The 15,162-nt window shown below is 43.4% G+C and overlaps 1 protein-coding gene across 3 annotated transcripts in view; it reads right to left on the minus strand.

The window, feature by feature from the left end:
- Nucleotides 1-14,950, minus strand: part of col22a1 (collagen, type XXII, alpha 1) — a 131,223-nt gene extending 116,273 nt beyond the window's left edge. For all 3 annotated transcript variants that reach the window (XM_063185914.1, XM_063185913.1, XM_063185912.1), the window contains exons 1-3: nucleotides 14,457-14,950; nucleotides 2,215-2,371; nucleotides 962-1,531 (exon numbers count right to left, since the gene is read on the minus strand). In XM_063185914.1, the coding sequence (XP_063041984.1) occupies nucleotides 962-1,531; nucleotides 2,215-2,305 (661 nt within the window). In that variant the 5' untranslated portion in view covers nucleotides 2,306-2,371; nucleotides 14,457-14,950. The remainder of the gene's footprint in view (nucleotides 1-961; nucleotides 1,532-2,214; nucleotides 2,372-14,456) is intronic.
- Nucleotides 14,951-15,162: the final 212 nt, after the last annotated feature.

Genomic DNA, 15,162 nt, shown 5'->3' on the forward strand with positions numbered 1-15,162 from the left:
GGGTTCCAATCCCACCCTTACCAGTGGGGAGAATATGTGGTCACTCCATACACTTTCATTCACGGCTGAAGTGCCCTCGAACAAAGCACCAAAACCTCACATTGCTCCAGGGACTGTGACCAATACCTTATACCAGTGGCTTTCAATCTATGGACTGGGGCCCACTGGTGGGCCCTGAAGGTACTCCAAGTGGGCCTTGAAATCATTTTCCAAAAATAATAATCATATTTTGGTGTGTGTTGCGGTTGATTTATTAGAGTTTTGTTCTTTATTTGGTCAGAGGTGGGCCCCGAACATTTGTGACAATTTCGAGTGGGCCCCAAGTTGGAAAAGGTTGGGAACCCCTGTCTTATACCTAATGACTGCCGATGAAGTCGCTGGATAGAAGTGTCTGCCACATGTACTGTAATGTAATGTGATTACGTCATTCACTTTCACAAACACTTTATCAGTCGTTTTGCTACATGGTGGACCACCCACGTTCTTTCTACTGCGATGGGACTGAAACCTGCAACCATCCACTCCCTCTCCATTACACTCACAGCTGTCTCGTCTTAAATCATTACATTTAATAATTACTTTCATAAACCATCCCACATTCACCCTACTGTTGTAGGATTCAAACCGACAACCTTCGGAAGATCAACTCCCTATCCCCAAGCCAATTACATTTACTCACAGTCACATAGAGACCCTTCCTTAGTCGTCCCCGGATGGGGTGTGTAAGAAAACACCCACATTCTGCCTATGGCAATCAAACATGCAACCCTCGAAAGACCAACTCCCTATCCGTGACACTCACAACTACCCCATTCCCAAAAACATTACGATCACTCCCTTTGACAGGGACACTTACTCTGGCATTTCCAGTCGTGGGATTCGAACCTGCAACCCTGCAAAGATCAATTTCCTATCTACTGCACCCAAACTTTCCCAGTGCCTAAGCATTATGTCTACTTACTTTCACAGAGGCTCTTCCTCAGTCTTCCACGGATGGTGTCGATGGCATTGAAGTCGGCGACATTAAAGACGTGCGCGTTCTTGGGCTCGGCCGCGATCTCCTCCAGCTCGACCTTGAGCGCCTCGGCCCCGATTCCCACGGCAAACATCCTGATGCCCGCGCGGCTAGCCTCGCGCGCCGGCTCCAGCACGTAATCCTGACTGAGTCCGTCCGTGAGCAAGATGGCCACCCGCTTGGTGTCCCGCGACAGGGGGCGCGCTCCTGCGCTCTCCGTAAAGATGTTCTTCACCGTGTAGCTGATGGCGTCGCCAGTCATGGTGTTGCCGCCGCGGTAGACGATGTTCTTGGCGGCGCGCTTCACCTCGTCCATGGTGCGGTAGCGGTCCAGCTTGAACTCGATGGTGGGTCGGTCGCTGTAGCGCACCACAGCCACACGGGTCTTGTCGGGCCCGACGTCAAAGGACTCCACGAGGTTGGAGACCCACTGGCGGATCTTCTCGAAGTTCTCCTTGCCCACGCTGGACGAGGTGTCCAGGATGAAGGCCAAGTCGTACTGCACGTTTTTACATCCTGGCAGAAAGATACCGAAGTCATAATTACATACACATACACAACAAAAGGCATTGTTAAGCCTAATAAAAAGGATTAAATTAATCGTTTTGAAAAGTTGTATTTTTTTGGATAGTTTTTGGACACTTTCAGTGCAGTATTTTCTATATACTATTCTACTACATTATATTCCATTCTGCTACATTACAAATAATTCCATAAAAAGCTTGGTCACACTCACCAATGGGCACTCAAATGGTTTGAGTCCATTTGAGACCATAGCATGTATAGTGATTTAAGAGCGTATTTGGACTAACTAGGCCTATGGTTTGAGACCATCTGAGACCATAGCATGATATATAGTGACCAACAGTAGATTATCAATAGATGGACTGTACCGGTGTATATACTGATTTAAGAGTGTATTATTCTACACAGCTTTGCAAGTACAGTATGTCAGCGTAGCATTGAATATCAATGAAATGTGATTGTTTTGTTTTTTTTAATTAGAGATTTTTTATGGGCCTTTATTTTGGACAGGACAGTGAAGGTGCGACAGGAAATGAGTGTGGAGAGAGATGGGGCAGGGTTGGGAAATGACCCCGTCCGGACTCGAGCCGGGGTCCCCATGGGCATGCAAGCCCAAGTGTGGGGGCCTTAGCGCGCTGAACCACAGCGCCCCCCATGAAATGTGATTTTCATACCTGCTCTTTGTCCACTGACTCCCTCCCCTGATAGAGTTAGCGCGAGGACGGTGACCAGCAGGGAGATCCTGAATCCACAGCGGACCTCCATGATGACAAGCTGACCAATCTCACTGTCCTACACTACAGTGAGACGATCCTCCAACTCCACCTTCACCTGCACACAAAGAAATGGAGGATAAGATTTCTGGCGGTCATGGTGAGCATGTTTTTTTTATGTTTACTCAGTGGTGTAGTCTACTTTTTTATGGTTGGTATACTGTATATTTTAGCATTTTTGAACTGGGTATACTGTATATATTTGTGCTATTCAAAATAACGGATCAATCAATTTTAAGTGGGTATACTGAAATCCCTGAAATTTAGAAGTGGGTATACTCCGTATACCCGCGTTCTACGTAGACTACAACACTGTGTTTGCTGGTCTACAGTCTACAATCAGTGTTGCCAAACTCAGGCCCAGGGGGCCAATTCTGGCCCGCGGAGCCATTTTAATTGACCCGCGAGGTCAGTTCATATGTGTTTTACAGTTGGCCCACATACAGCATTAATGTATAGCATAACAAGACTTGACCATGACATGTGGTGTGCGACAGGGTGTGCAGACACATTTGAACTACCATCTATGATGTGAAACCCTGAGTATGAAGTGCATGACCCAACAATTTTAGTCCATTTTTTTTCAAAATAAATGTTGAGTTCAGCTTGCAACTTTGTGACAGATTTTGATTTTGGCCCTCAGTCAATTTAAGTTTGACACCCCTGGTACAATGGACTGTTGGAGGATACATGGGGCAGTCATGACTGGGGCAGTCATGGGTGAGCGGTTAGGGCGTCAGACTTGCATCCCAGAGGTTGCCAGTTCGACTCCCGACCCGCCAGGTTGGTGGGGGGAGTAATCAACCAGTGCTCTCCCCCATCCTCCTCCATGACTGAGGTACCCTGAGCATGGTACCATCCCACCGCACTGCTCCCCATGGGGCGCCACTGAGGGCTGCCCCCTTGCACGGGTGAGGCATAAATGCAATTTCATTGTGTGCAGTGTGTAGTGTTCACTTGTGTGCTGTGTCACAATGACAATGGGAGTTGGAGTTTCCCAATGGGCTTTCACTTTCTTTTCTTTTCACATTATCTGGTGCTCATGGTGAGTGTGTGTGTTTTTTGGCTGCTATTAGAAAAGGTAAATATACAGGTCTGCGGTCTATACAGGTCTATACAGATCTATACAGATCTGCAGTCTATTAGGGACTTTAATTGGTACTGAAGTGATCTCACTCCCCTACAGCTACACTACAGTGAGACGATCATCTACAGTATTTGCTCCCTCACACACACACACAGGGAAGAGAAGGATGAGTTTGCCTTGTTTTTCTATCTAACAATAGCAGCCTATGGGCATATTCCATTTTTGGTTGTTTTCCCGGCATCTTTCTCCTTCTCTTTCTCTGTAACTTTTCTATCTTTGACTTTGATGACTTTGCTTCTGTGCAACACATATTATGTGCAATTTAAAGGCATTAGCCAGGCTTGAAACCGCTCCATATCTAAATAAATACTCTATGCATGCAAAGTATTCAAATGTGTGAGGCTGGGTATTTTTGTACCTCTTTTCCTTCTCACAGTCTCTCTCTCTCTCTCTCTCTCTCTCTCTCTCTCTCTCTCTCTCTCTCTCTCTCTCTCTCTCTCTCTCTCTCTCTCTCTCTCTCTCTCTCTCTCGCTCTCTCTCTCTCAGACACACACACACACACACACACACACACACACACACACACACACACACACATACTGCGAGAGGGAGAGAGAGAGACAGAGACGGGGGGGGGGGGCTACACAGCTATCTGATTGGACAGGTGTCTTTTTGCGGGAAAGAACTAAGAGGAATGTGCAGTTGTGCAGTTGGAATGTGCAGCTCACTTTGTGAAGTCTGTCAGTCAGACGGAGGTGAAAAGGCTGTCAGTGGAGGCGTCATAAGTAAAAGTAAATTCATAGTGTAAGTACAACACTAGCACATGATATTGCATAGCTGTTACACCATTTACTCCATTGGACCAAATGAAGTAGATAGACTGTGTTGTTAATGAAAAACACTCAAAACTTGACAAGAACGCAGCACAAAATTCATCCAACCAGCACAGAGTCAGCTGATTATGAGACAAGTACACAGGTCTACTGGTTACTCAGATAGGTTACCTGCGTTGGAAGCAAACAGTCTTTCATTCTTTAACTTTTATTTTTACTTTTGACACCTCTGGCTGTCAGAGTACTTCCATTTTGGGTACATAATGGCTCAAAGCAAAGAACCAAAGTGAAATACGGTTTGCCATATCCATTATTATACTAGCAGTTACACAGCTATGTTGTAATAGCCTACATACGATACCTGGGAAATACCTGAATTTTGAACAGATACGCTACATAAAGTAAGAAGTAGAAGACACATTTTAAAGGGTTATGACAGATACATTATAAAAGGTTTCCTCTTATTTGGTGGGTAGTGGTTAGTCAAACAGTCCATCTAAAGTATACATGAAGTATAGCCCTTGTTCTAGAGTAGACTATTCTGACCTTAAAGGGGTATGCCACTATTTTGGGGCTTAATACAGTTGAAATCGTTGGCTGGGGTTTATAAAGGTGGTAAAGTGTCTTATTTTTCATGACATGCTCCCTCTTTTAACTTGTCTTAAAGCAAGACAACGGCTTATATGAAAAATAAGACACTTTACCACCTTTATAAACCCTGGCCAACGATTTTAACTGTATTAAGCCCCAAAATAGTGGCAAACCCCTTTAACACGTCTAATGGCCAAAAGAAACCAATGTTCCACTTGAATAAAAGATAAAGTGCCCCACCACACAGTCTGTCATCACTGGGATTCGGATGTCTATCTGGGGAAAGTTTGAATTATGGTGCGCAGTTCTGTGATGATGTGGCAATTTCCGTCTTTTTTTACTCTGCCTCACCCTCTTGTCCTCCTGTCCTCTTTCCTTCCTTCCAGTCTCTCTTGTCTCTCTCTCTTTCTCTCTCTCTCTCTCTCTCTCTCTCTCTCTCTCTCTCTCTCTCTCTCTCTCTCTCTCTCTCGCAGTGCAATGCTTATGCATAGTGTGTATTTCAGAGCAAAAGTGATCATACAGTACTCTGAGCCATGCTTAGCAATGATAACATAGTATCCTATTATAAACATGGATATAATGTTAAAGCAGTATCCTGGTCAGGCAAGGAAGACGACATGGGCTGCACTGCACGAGAAAAGTACAGGCCTCTTGAAGGGCTAAATACAGAAATACTGAGCTGAATCAGCAATCTATCTCTCTCTCTCTCTCTCTCTCTCTCTCTCTCTCTCTCTCACTCACTCACTCACTCACTCACTCACTCACTCACTCACTCACTCACTCACTCACTCACTCACTCACTCACTCACTCACTCACTCACTCACACACACACACACACACACACACACACACACACACACACACACACACACACACACACACACACACACACACACACAAGCTGTCTGAATCGTCTGAAGTACAGCGTCATTCATGATAAACTCATTTCACCTTTGCTTAAGTACACCACTGACAGCTGTCTGTCTGAGTCCTGTGGAGAGTGAGCAGAGGTGTCCCCACAAAGGCCTCAACCCACTTGGCCAGGCCTGAGACAGTGCTACTCTCCGTTTTGGTAACACTTTATAATAATGAATGCAAAAAAACATTATAAAGACTTAATAATTAATGAACTATTGATGAACAAAACATTAACAAATGTTTGTAAATGACTAGGAAATGTTAACAATTGTTTGTAAATGACTTGGAAATGCTATGTTAATATCTTATATTTATCAAACATTTACAAATTGCTTGTAAATGAATAAAATACTCTGTTATAAGGAATGTAAAATCTTGTATATATTATTTGTATATACTTTATAAAGCATTAATAAAACTGTTAATGATAAAAAAAAACATTTTTTAATGTTTCGTTTATCATTAGTAAATTATTTACTAAGTCTTTACTCAGCAGACATTATTATAAAGTGTTACCTCTGTTTTCATGTGACAATGCTACTATGACGCCAGGGACACATGCAGGCGAAACGAGCAAAGCGAAAGATAAAGAAAGGCGAAATTCAGTGTTCCATTCAGACAGCTCAACCATCATCAGGTTATTTGCAGCGAATCAAATAGAATGGAGCATTTGTGTTGTGGATTTGATTGGCCACCGCAGGTGAAATTCGTTCCTCATTTGGATAATACAATTTGCATAATTTAGAACTTGGACGAATATTTTCGCTTTACCTCACTCATGTTCGCTTGCCTTGGCCTCCTTCATAGGAAAGAATGGTGAAGTTTGCTTCGCTTGGCCAAATTTGCGTGTATGCGTCCCTGGCATGAGTCTCAATTGGCCTATCCTGCAGCACTTTACGGTCCTAACATTTTGACTGTTGAGATGCATGTTACCTATATGTTGGGGTTAGGGATGCACCGATACCACTTTTTTGAAAACCGATACGAGTACATTAATGCATGTACTTGCCGATACAGAGTACCAATACCGATACCTTTTACCACCAAAATACAATGAAAATAAATGCATGGCCTTGTTTTTTTCCACCTGTGATATTTTTATTGTCCATTTCCATGTAGATTTAAATGTTAGTAAATGTATGAGGTGGCACCTTTTTCCATGCTGCTTTCAAGTCCACATAACGTGACAAGATTTTGCATTGCTTTGTGTAATAGCAGTATCGTTCCTGGTATCGTCAAGTGCTTGACGAGTACGAGTACGAGTATAATGAGCAGTATCGGGGGCCAATACCGATATCAGTATCGGTATCGGTGCATCCCTAGTTGGGGAGGAAAGGAGGTTGTGAAAATCAGGTCTAGGTTGGTAGCTTTATCTAGATATTGTGTGTAGCATCCAACTGTTTGGGATAGACCATTTACTAAGGGCATGTTGAAACAGCAACTCACCAACTTACTATCTACTCTACTAATTCACTAAAATGTCTTTTGAAAACCCTGAATGTTTTAGCACATATGGCGCCCTAAAAAGCAAAGAAGCCTCTAAGAGGACCATCAGGGAAAATAACCATAGAAATAAAAGATATTGAACCTACTCTCACACACCCCCCGGCCGCCCCACCCCCATCGCAGTATTGCAGACAGAATCCCAATCTCTTAGTATGTCTGAAAGCCAACATAAAACAAAGGCTCAGATCTGTGCATCCATGTATGGTGCCCTCGCAGAAAGAGAGTCTTTGAGCGTTCTATTTTTACTGAGCATAAATTGTTTTTAAGAGGTCATAAAATGACAGCCAAAAGAGAGGGGGTGGGGGTGGGGGGTGTTGGTTCAGTCTTCCTCTGTGTCTTTGTCAAGGCCTCCCGGCCTCACTTGTTTTGGTATTAGGCAAACCAAATTGTTCCATATTGCTTTCATGAACCACAGAAGCACAGTGCGCGAAGCAAGCAGATGTTAGACCATGTGTGATGGCCCGTTTCAAAAACAATAAAAGAATGTTTATATGAGCTCTGAAGCAGAGGTATTATTAGATTTTCATTCATTGTGCTGAGTGCGAGAGGGCATATACACAGTATCTGCACGAGGGAGGCCCAATTACTGTGATATCTTAAGTTCTATTGCAAGGCATAGACCACCTCGTAAAACAACAAGCAGTTGTTTAGAACTCTTAACGAAGCAACTGCCATTACTTTTTTGAATTGTGGCTCATTCCAAAACACAGAATTCCACACATTCGGGCACATATAAAGCAGTTATGCTCTATGTGAAGTCATATCCTTGGACTATCGGCCTACTTTGGCTGAACTTTGTGCCCTTCATTAACACAACGAAGAGCTGTAGTTAAATTTATAGAAGGACTTGCATGAGCAGTATATGTTTTAAGTACACTGTTGACATTTGAGACACAAGTAAGAAAGCTAAGCATTATGTTCTTAGTTCTTTGGGGTAAAAGAGCAGTGATTAAAGACTTAACTCTTAATAACATATCCGCTTGACAGATGTGGTCATACAGCCTTTGTGTTTAAGGTCAGTGGCTCACGCAGATTTTTGATGACCTCACAAGCCCTCGTGTTCCCAGGAAGAGTTTATATCTGAGGTGAGCACTGCTAAACTTTGCTAAACACTGCACAGCGCCATGTTGGCTAAATGTTTTCACAAAGTGTCTGAACTGTAACAAAAGTGTGACTGCTGCAACAGACAGATTGCTGTACCTCCGGTGTCTTTGCACTAAAACCACACAAATGATTTCTTAGGGTATTTTCACGTATATTCCCCTTTAACCCCTTAAGACACGGCATTATAAATTAACTGTTGCCAGAATGCCAATGACCAAGTCGTAATGCATTACTAAAGGCCCCGTGCACTGTCATAGTAGTGTAGTATTATATAAGTTAACTTTCAATGTCTGTTACAGCGTGCTACAGGAGGTACAGCGTGCAGGGGCTAAGTGAACCAAACTCAGTCCTCAGTTAGTGAACCAAAAAGTGAATCAACAGGAAAAGAACTCAGTTCTGTTTATCTTCACAGTGTGAGTGTATGACAAAAAGGACCAGGTGCTCTTTCTTGTTCTATTGGGGTCAGTCCTCTTTTCAATCACACCAGGTCCTCTAGCCCTCCTTAAGTGATAACACTTATACCTCTTTTCCACTGGAAGTTCTCTGGTAGGCCTACAGCTCGACACAGCGTGACTCGGCCGCCACTTTTTGCCCTTAGATTGAGCTGTGTCGTGCCTAATCAGAAAGCAAAAAGTGGCGGCCAAGACGCCTTGTGTCAAGCTGTAGGCCTACCAGAAAACTGCCAGTGGAAAAGGGGCACTAGTTACAGTTGTAACTTGTCAGGAGTCTTTAGCGAATCATACTGGTGAGACCACGGCAACAGACCATTGCTGTATTTCAAATGGTGCACTTGTGGGCTTCAGTGTTCATGTTTCAGTGAGTATGGCATATTAATTAGGCACTGAAACATAGTGCCCAAAGTGCACAAGTGCAGCAACACAGAACAGCTCTCAAACCACCTCTCAGTACAGTTCGATTTCCGAGGGGTGTGGGTATACTTTGGAGCATTCACAGGTGCATTCACAGGTCTGACTTCATCTAAATGGCTGAAAAGGACCACATGTGTAAATGCCCTTAGTGATGTCAGGCACCTTCTATTCAATTAATTTGACGCAGGTACAAGTAGCATCTGGTGGTGTGGACATAAACACCATTGTTTTCTATGGAAACCAGTAGTTGTTTATATAGCCTACATGTACCTGTTTTGCTTCAAGGTAGGCCTAGCCATCTTTGGCCTAGTTGTTAAGGGGGTTGCATGTTCAAAACTAGCCTGGTCCTGACCATCCCATAAGTTCAAAACACCCTTCCCAGTGTTTCCCACAGAATTTTTGGAAACTATGGGGGCAGCCGGGATTTGTTTTCCGGGGGGAGGGGGGGGGGGTCTTTTCACGCGGGGCCTTGGGGGGGTTGTATTCACGCAGCGGGGGGGTCTTTTCACGCGGGCCTTGGGGTTGGGGTGGGGGGCATGGAGACATTGGCGCATGGAGAAACTATAAACTATAGGCATAGGCCTACAATTCAGCCATTTACATTTTGAGAAATAAGGCTACATACGATTTTACCCATGACATGTATAATAGCAGTACATCGTCATTTGTATTATAAAATAAAAATGCAGAACAGTGAATCATTTGTGTTTACAACACAGTTTCATTCATCCCTCATGCAGGGGTCTATGTAATGAAAAAAATAATAAAACAAAATAGGAGCAGAGATAAGAATTTAAGAGCACTGTGAAATTGTTAACTCATAGACAAAAAGGGTCTAAGAGGCTATGCCTTTCCCCCCCACACACATAGGCGTAGGCCTACACATTCAAGCGACTTTGAGTATCATGAAATTATCATTATTATTACATGAGGGGTGCTGGTAACAGGGCCAGTTTTTCAAAATTCCTCCCATGAAAAGGGCAGAACAACATATTATACATGTATGTCACCTAAGTCATTACAACTGTAAAACAAAGCCTGGGGAGTGTTAGTAAACTCATCCCAACTTTCCCTTCTCTGAAGGTTTTTTTATTATTCCCAAACCCAAGTTAACTACAACAACTTAACTAGGCTTTAGATCCCTCTGTCTTTCAAGCAGGGCTCTACGCTTAGCTTTTTCATTAGGGGCACAGTGAGTTTTTGTGACGCAGCTTCATTATTAACACACAGATACAGAGAATATGCTCTTTCCACACACAAATACACATTCTAGAGGGGTAGGCCTACAATTAAAGTCACTTTGGGCCACTTTTCCTCTCCCAGTAAAAGGACTAAACAAAATATTATACATTTATATCCATCACATTAATTTCTATACACAGCTGGTGTTTCAATTCAGGCCTACACAGCAGGATCTGGCAGGGTGCTGGGATGAAATTGGTCAGGGGGGCAGATTTTTTACAAGAGAGACCAGAGAGGCAATTACACTTCTGTCCTGAAAATACAATGACTCGCATATGGGTATGCTATATAGCCTATGAGGCTATGATCAGCCTACCCATGGGTTACACTTTTTTTTAATCACATTTGGTACCACAGTAACAGCATCTGAACATTACCTTTGAAAATATAACATTATACAATATACAATGAAACAAAAAAGAGTAGATGCCAACCAAACATATTTCCTCTAAATAGGCCTATTCAATTTGGCAATATTGAAGGCATGCACATCAAAAACGTGCCCTAGGCTACACCCCGAGACTGTCCAACAAAATACTGACTTCACATGACGTGACGTGATGATGATGACAGTTCAGCAAGTGAGCGCACAGAGAGAGCCTGCTGTGTACTCCCTTGCCAACGTCTCAGGAGGAGTAGCATAAACAGTAGGCCTACAAGCCACGTACAATATACTGTAAGTGTATGTACAAACCGAAGCTATTTCTTCTCACTAAGTTAACAGGTTGAGCATTTGTTAGCATTTGTGCTAAGCGGATTAGCAATTCTAGCGCTGAAGTTTCTCTCCAGCTCTTCTCCGTCATTGGAAGCGCTCGATACTCCCGACGCTTATCTTATTTCAAAACTCCCCCGACTGTTTGTCTGTCTGCCTCTGTCTCTTTGTGCGCGACGCGCACGCTGTCTTTTGCGCCTTCTCTCGTTCACACGTTCCTGCGTTTCTCTATGGGGTGTATTTATTTTAGGAGCAAAATACGATTGAAAGGGTTGAAATATCTACTCGCACACGTGCGCCCTTTCTATTATTTCGTTCGCACAATCATTTTAGGGGCATATGCGACCAAAATGCTGGCACTGTAGAGCCCTGCTTTCAAGCAGTTGTGGTGTTCTCTATTGGATGTATTTACTCCAGGAGGAAAATGCGATGGAAATCGTAATTCATTAACAAAAACGGAAATCGTAAAAAAAGAAAAAGTAATTTTTTTTTTATTTTTTTTTTTTACATTTTCGGAAACTATGGCGACCAAATTTAAACTATGGCGGGCCGCCATAGTTTCCTCAATGTATGGGAAACACTGCTTCCACTCCCTACCACACTCCATGGCTGAAGTACCCTCCTTGAGCAAGTCACCCAACCCCATATTGCTCCAGGGACTGTAACCAATACCCTGGAATTACTTAAAATAACTGATTTGCTTTGGATAAAAGTGTGAGTTACGTGCAATGAGGGCTCTACATTAGCAAAAGACGTTAACCTTACTACGTAACTAGCTAATCTAAATACATTCATCTGAATACTCTCACTAATGGGTCGAAGTGTGAGTTATTTTCTACCAGCCAAACTGAATTTTCAGCAGCATTTGGTTGGTTGGCGGGTGATCATTTAGAGCCCTCAGTGTAATATAATGTAATGATATGTAAAACAAAACTGGTTTGTCTTAACATGGAGCACAGACCTCCACCAAGCCAGCACAGATACTCACCGCCAAAAAAAAAAGAATCAGCAGTGCCATGCTGCACACATACTTACACAGTTCAGAACAATACCTGCACAGTACGTTGATGAGCTATGTTGCAAACATAAACTGACCATAAACTGACAAAGGTAGACTAATAGGTAGGCCTGAATTTCCCCCTGGGGATTAATAAAGTTACTCTACTCTACTTACTCTACTAATAGGACTAGCACAGTTGCAGCTTCAGTAGTTACATTGTTGTTACCAGCAGTGCTGGTAGTGATGGAAGCTATAATATTAACATTTAGCACCTCTTTTGTTAAAATCTCCACAGCTGTTTTGGGGTAATTTATATTTGAATATAGAAAAGGGGGTGTTTTAGGGACTGTAATTGTATGGAAACACGAAACAAGCCAAAGCCAAAAAATAGGCTATTTTTACATCTAACCTGCCCAAAATTCCCCAGACACACACACACACCCCTTCAGACATTATTATGCACTATTTTAATGCCACTGTTGACTGGATATAGGAACAGAGGTAAAATCACACACAGACGTACACACACACGCATGCACGCACACACACGCACGCACACACACACACACACACACACACACACACACACACACACACACACACACACACACACACACACACACACACACACACACACACACACACACACACACACACACACACACACACACTTGACACAGTCAGCAGCTGCTGTGCTGTGATCTGAAAGCCGGATGTCTTCACTCACCCAGCAGGGTTGTAACCCCTCAGCCCAATTTCTGACTCCTGTCTACAATGACAGGCCTGGGACTAACGCAGCCAAGCCAAGCCCCAATGTCTATTCCAGATGCCCCTCCCCTCCTCCAGGGATGGTCTGGGACAACAACAAAAATCAGGCCAGGCATTTTTAGCCAAGACTGGTCGGCCAGGCATTGAGAGAGACAATAAAGCTTGTGACAACATTATTAGTCATCCAAGACGAGCTATTTTGGCCACAACAGCCAAAATGAATGCTTAAAGGGACACTGTGTGAGATTTGTAGTTGTTTATTTCCAGAATTCATGCTGCCCATTCACTAATGTTACCTTTTTCATGAATACTTACCACCACCACCAAATTTTAAGTATTCATTATGACTGGAAAAATTGCACTTTTCATACATGAAAAGGGGGATCTTCTCCATGGTCCGCCATTTTGAATTTCCAAATATAGCCATTTTTAGCTGCAAAAATTACTGTACTTGGACCATACTAGAAAATATTTGTTTAATACTTAGTAAACTTTCATGTAAAGATCAAATTTGGCAATAGGCAGCCCAATTTCAATAAGCAGCATAGTTGCAGTACCTTTTTTGACCATTTCCTGCACAGTGTCCCTTTAAATCTGACTCAGAGAGGTCAGCAGTGGCGGCATGCGGACTGATACCACTACATTGTGGGGAGAACCAGGCCAACATCCTCAATAGTCCACCGGGCAAATGCCCTGTATGCCCTATGGCCAGTCCAGCCATGCCCTCCTCTCTCTGTCTCTGTCTCTGTCTCTCTCTCTCTCTCTCTCTCTCTCTCTCTCTCTCTCTCTCTCTCTCTCTCTCTCTCTCTCTCTCTCTCTCGAATCCTCTGTCATCCACAGTCTCTATAACGGAGGCATGAAACAGCCCAATATAGTCTACCTGCAATGGCAGTCTATACCTCCAAAAACAATTGCTAAACAAACAAACATCGCAGAGTTGGCTTTGAGTGATACCCGCCAGAGCTGTCTTCTGTTAACATGCATCACAATCTAATGGAGGAATAGGGCAACAGTACAGGGTATTGGTTACAGTCCCTAGAGCAATCTGGGGTTACAGGTGCCTTGCTCAAGGGCACCTCAGCCATGGATGGAGGTGTAGGGAGAGGTAAGGGTGAGATTCGAACCTGCAACCTTGTGATCTTAAGAACACGGCCCTAACCATTTGGCCACAGCTGCCCCACATATATACAGTATAGTATATAGTACACACAAAGGGTTAACCGTCTATTTTCTGAAATAGAGATCTATCCAAATGCGAGGGACCATTGATTGAGAATGGTAGCTGCATTTTTTTGTCTACCTCCATGAACATATAGCACTACATAACAGAGCAAGAGACAAACAAACAAATAAACAAATAAACAAACTAGACCTGAAAGGGACATGTATTTGATTTGTGCAATATGGGCACTTCCAAATCCTAATCCAAATCCAGATTCTTGTGTCTGTGATTGGCATGCATGGGAGGTTTGTCTGAGAATTCAGAATAGCTGAAATTGCATGAATCCTTACCTGGGTCCCCAAACACCAGCCTCCAAAGGAAAAAGTTGTGTGCTGCTTATGTCCAAAAGTACCAGGAAAACACCCACACACTTGCAGTCTGGCACAGACACACAAGCACTCACTCACTCACTTTCTCTCTCTAACCCACTCTTTTTTTTACCCACAAAAACACATACACCCAAACACACACATACACTCACGCAACCCAAGTCCAGTGTGAAAGAGGCATCCTTTTTTTGGCACAACGATGGTGGCAGCGCTAAATAGATTAAAACAAAACAAAAATCCCAATAAATAAAATAATTCTTAAAAAGGAAAAAAAAAGAAAAGAGAAAAAAAGAGGGATGGGGAGAAAAAGGCACCACGCACAGATGAAGTAAGCAAGTAAGTAATCCCAGGGTCCGGAGGAGGCCAGTGCGTGGAGGTGCCTTGGACTGACAGTGAGATCAGGACTGACAGAGAGAGCAGACTGTGGGAGGGAGAAAAGAAGGAGAGGAGAGGAGAGCAGGAAAGGAGGAGGAGAGGGTGGTGATGATGGCGAGGTAGAGAGAAATGGAGAGAGAGAGAGAGAGAGACATACAGAGAGAGTGAGGCAGAGTGTACGGTTACACTGTGGACAAGGTGCATGGGCCGGGTTTGTCTGGGTGGGACTGGGTTCTTTCCTCTTTTTCTTCTCCCCTCAACTATCTCTTTCTATCCATTTTCTCTTTCTTTT

Source organism: Engraulis encrasicolus, chromosome 20 (assembly GCF_034702125.1).
Source record: "Engraulis encrasicolus isolate BLACKSEA-1 chromosome 20, IST_EnEncr_1.0, whole genome shotgun sequence".
Lineage (NCBI taxonomy): Eukaryota > Metazoa > Chordata > Actinopteri > Clupeiformes > Engraulidae > Engraulis > Engraulis encrasicolus.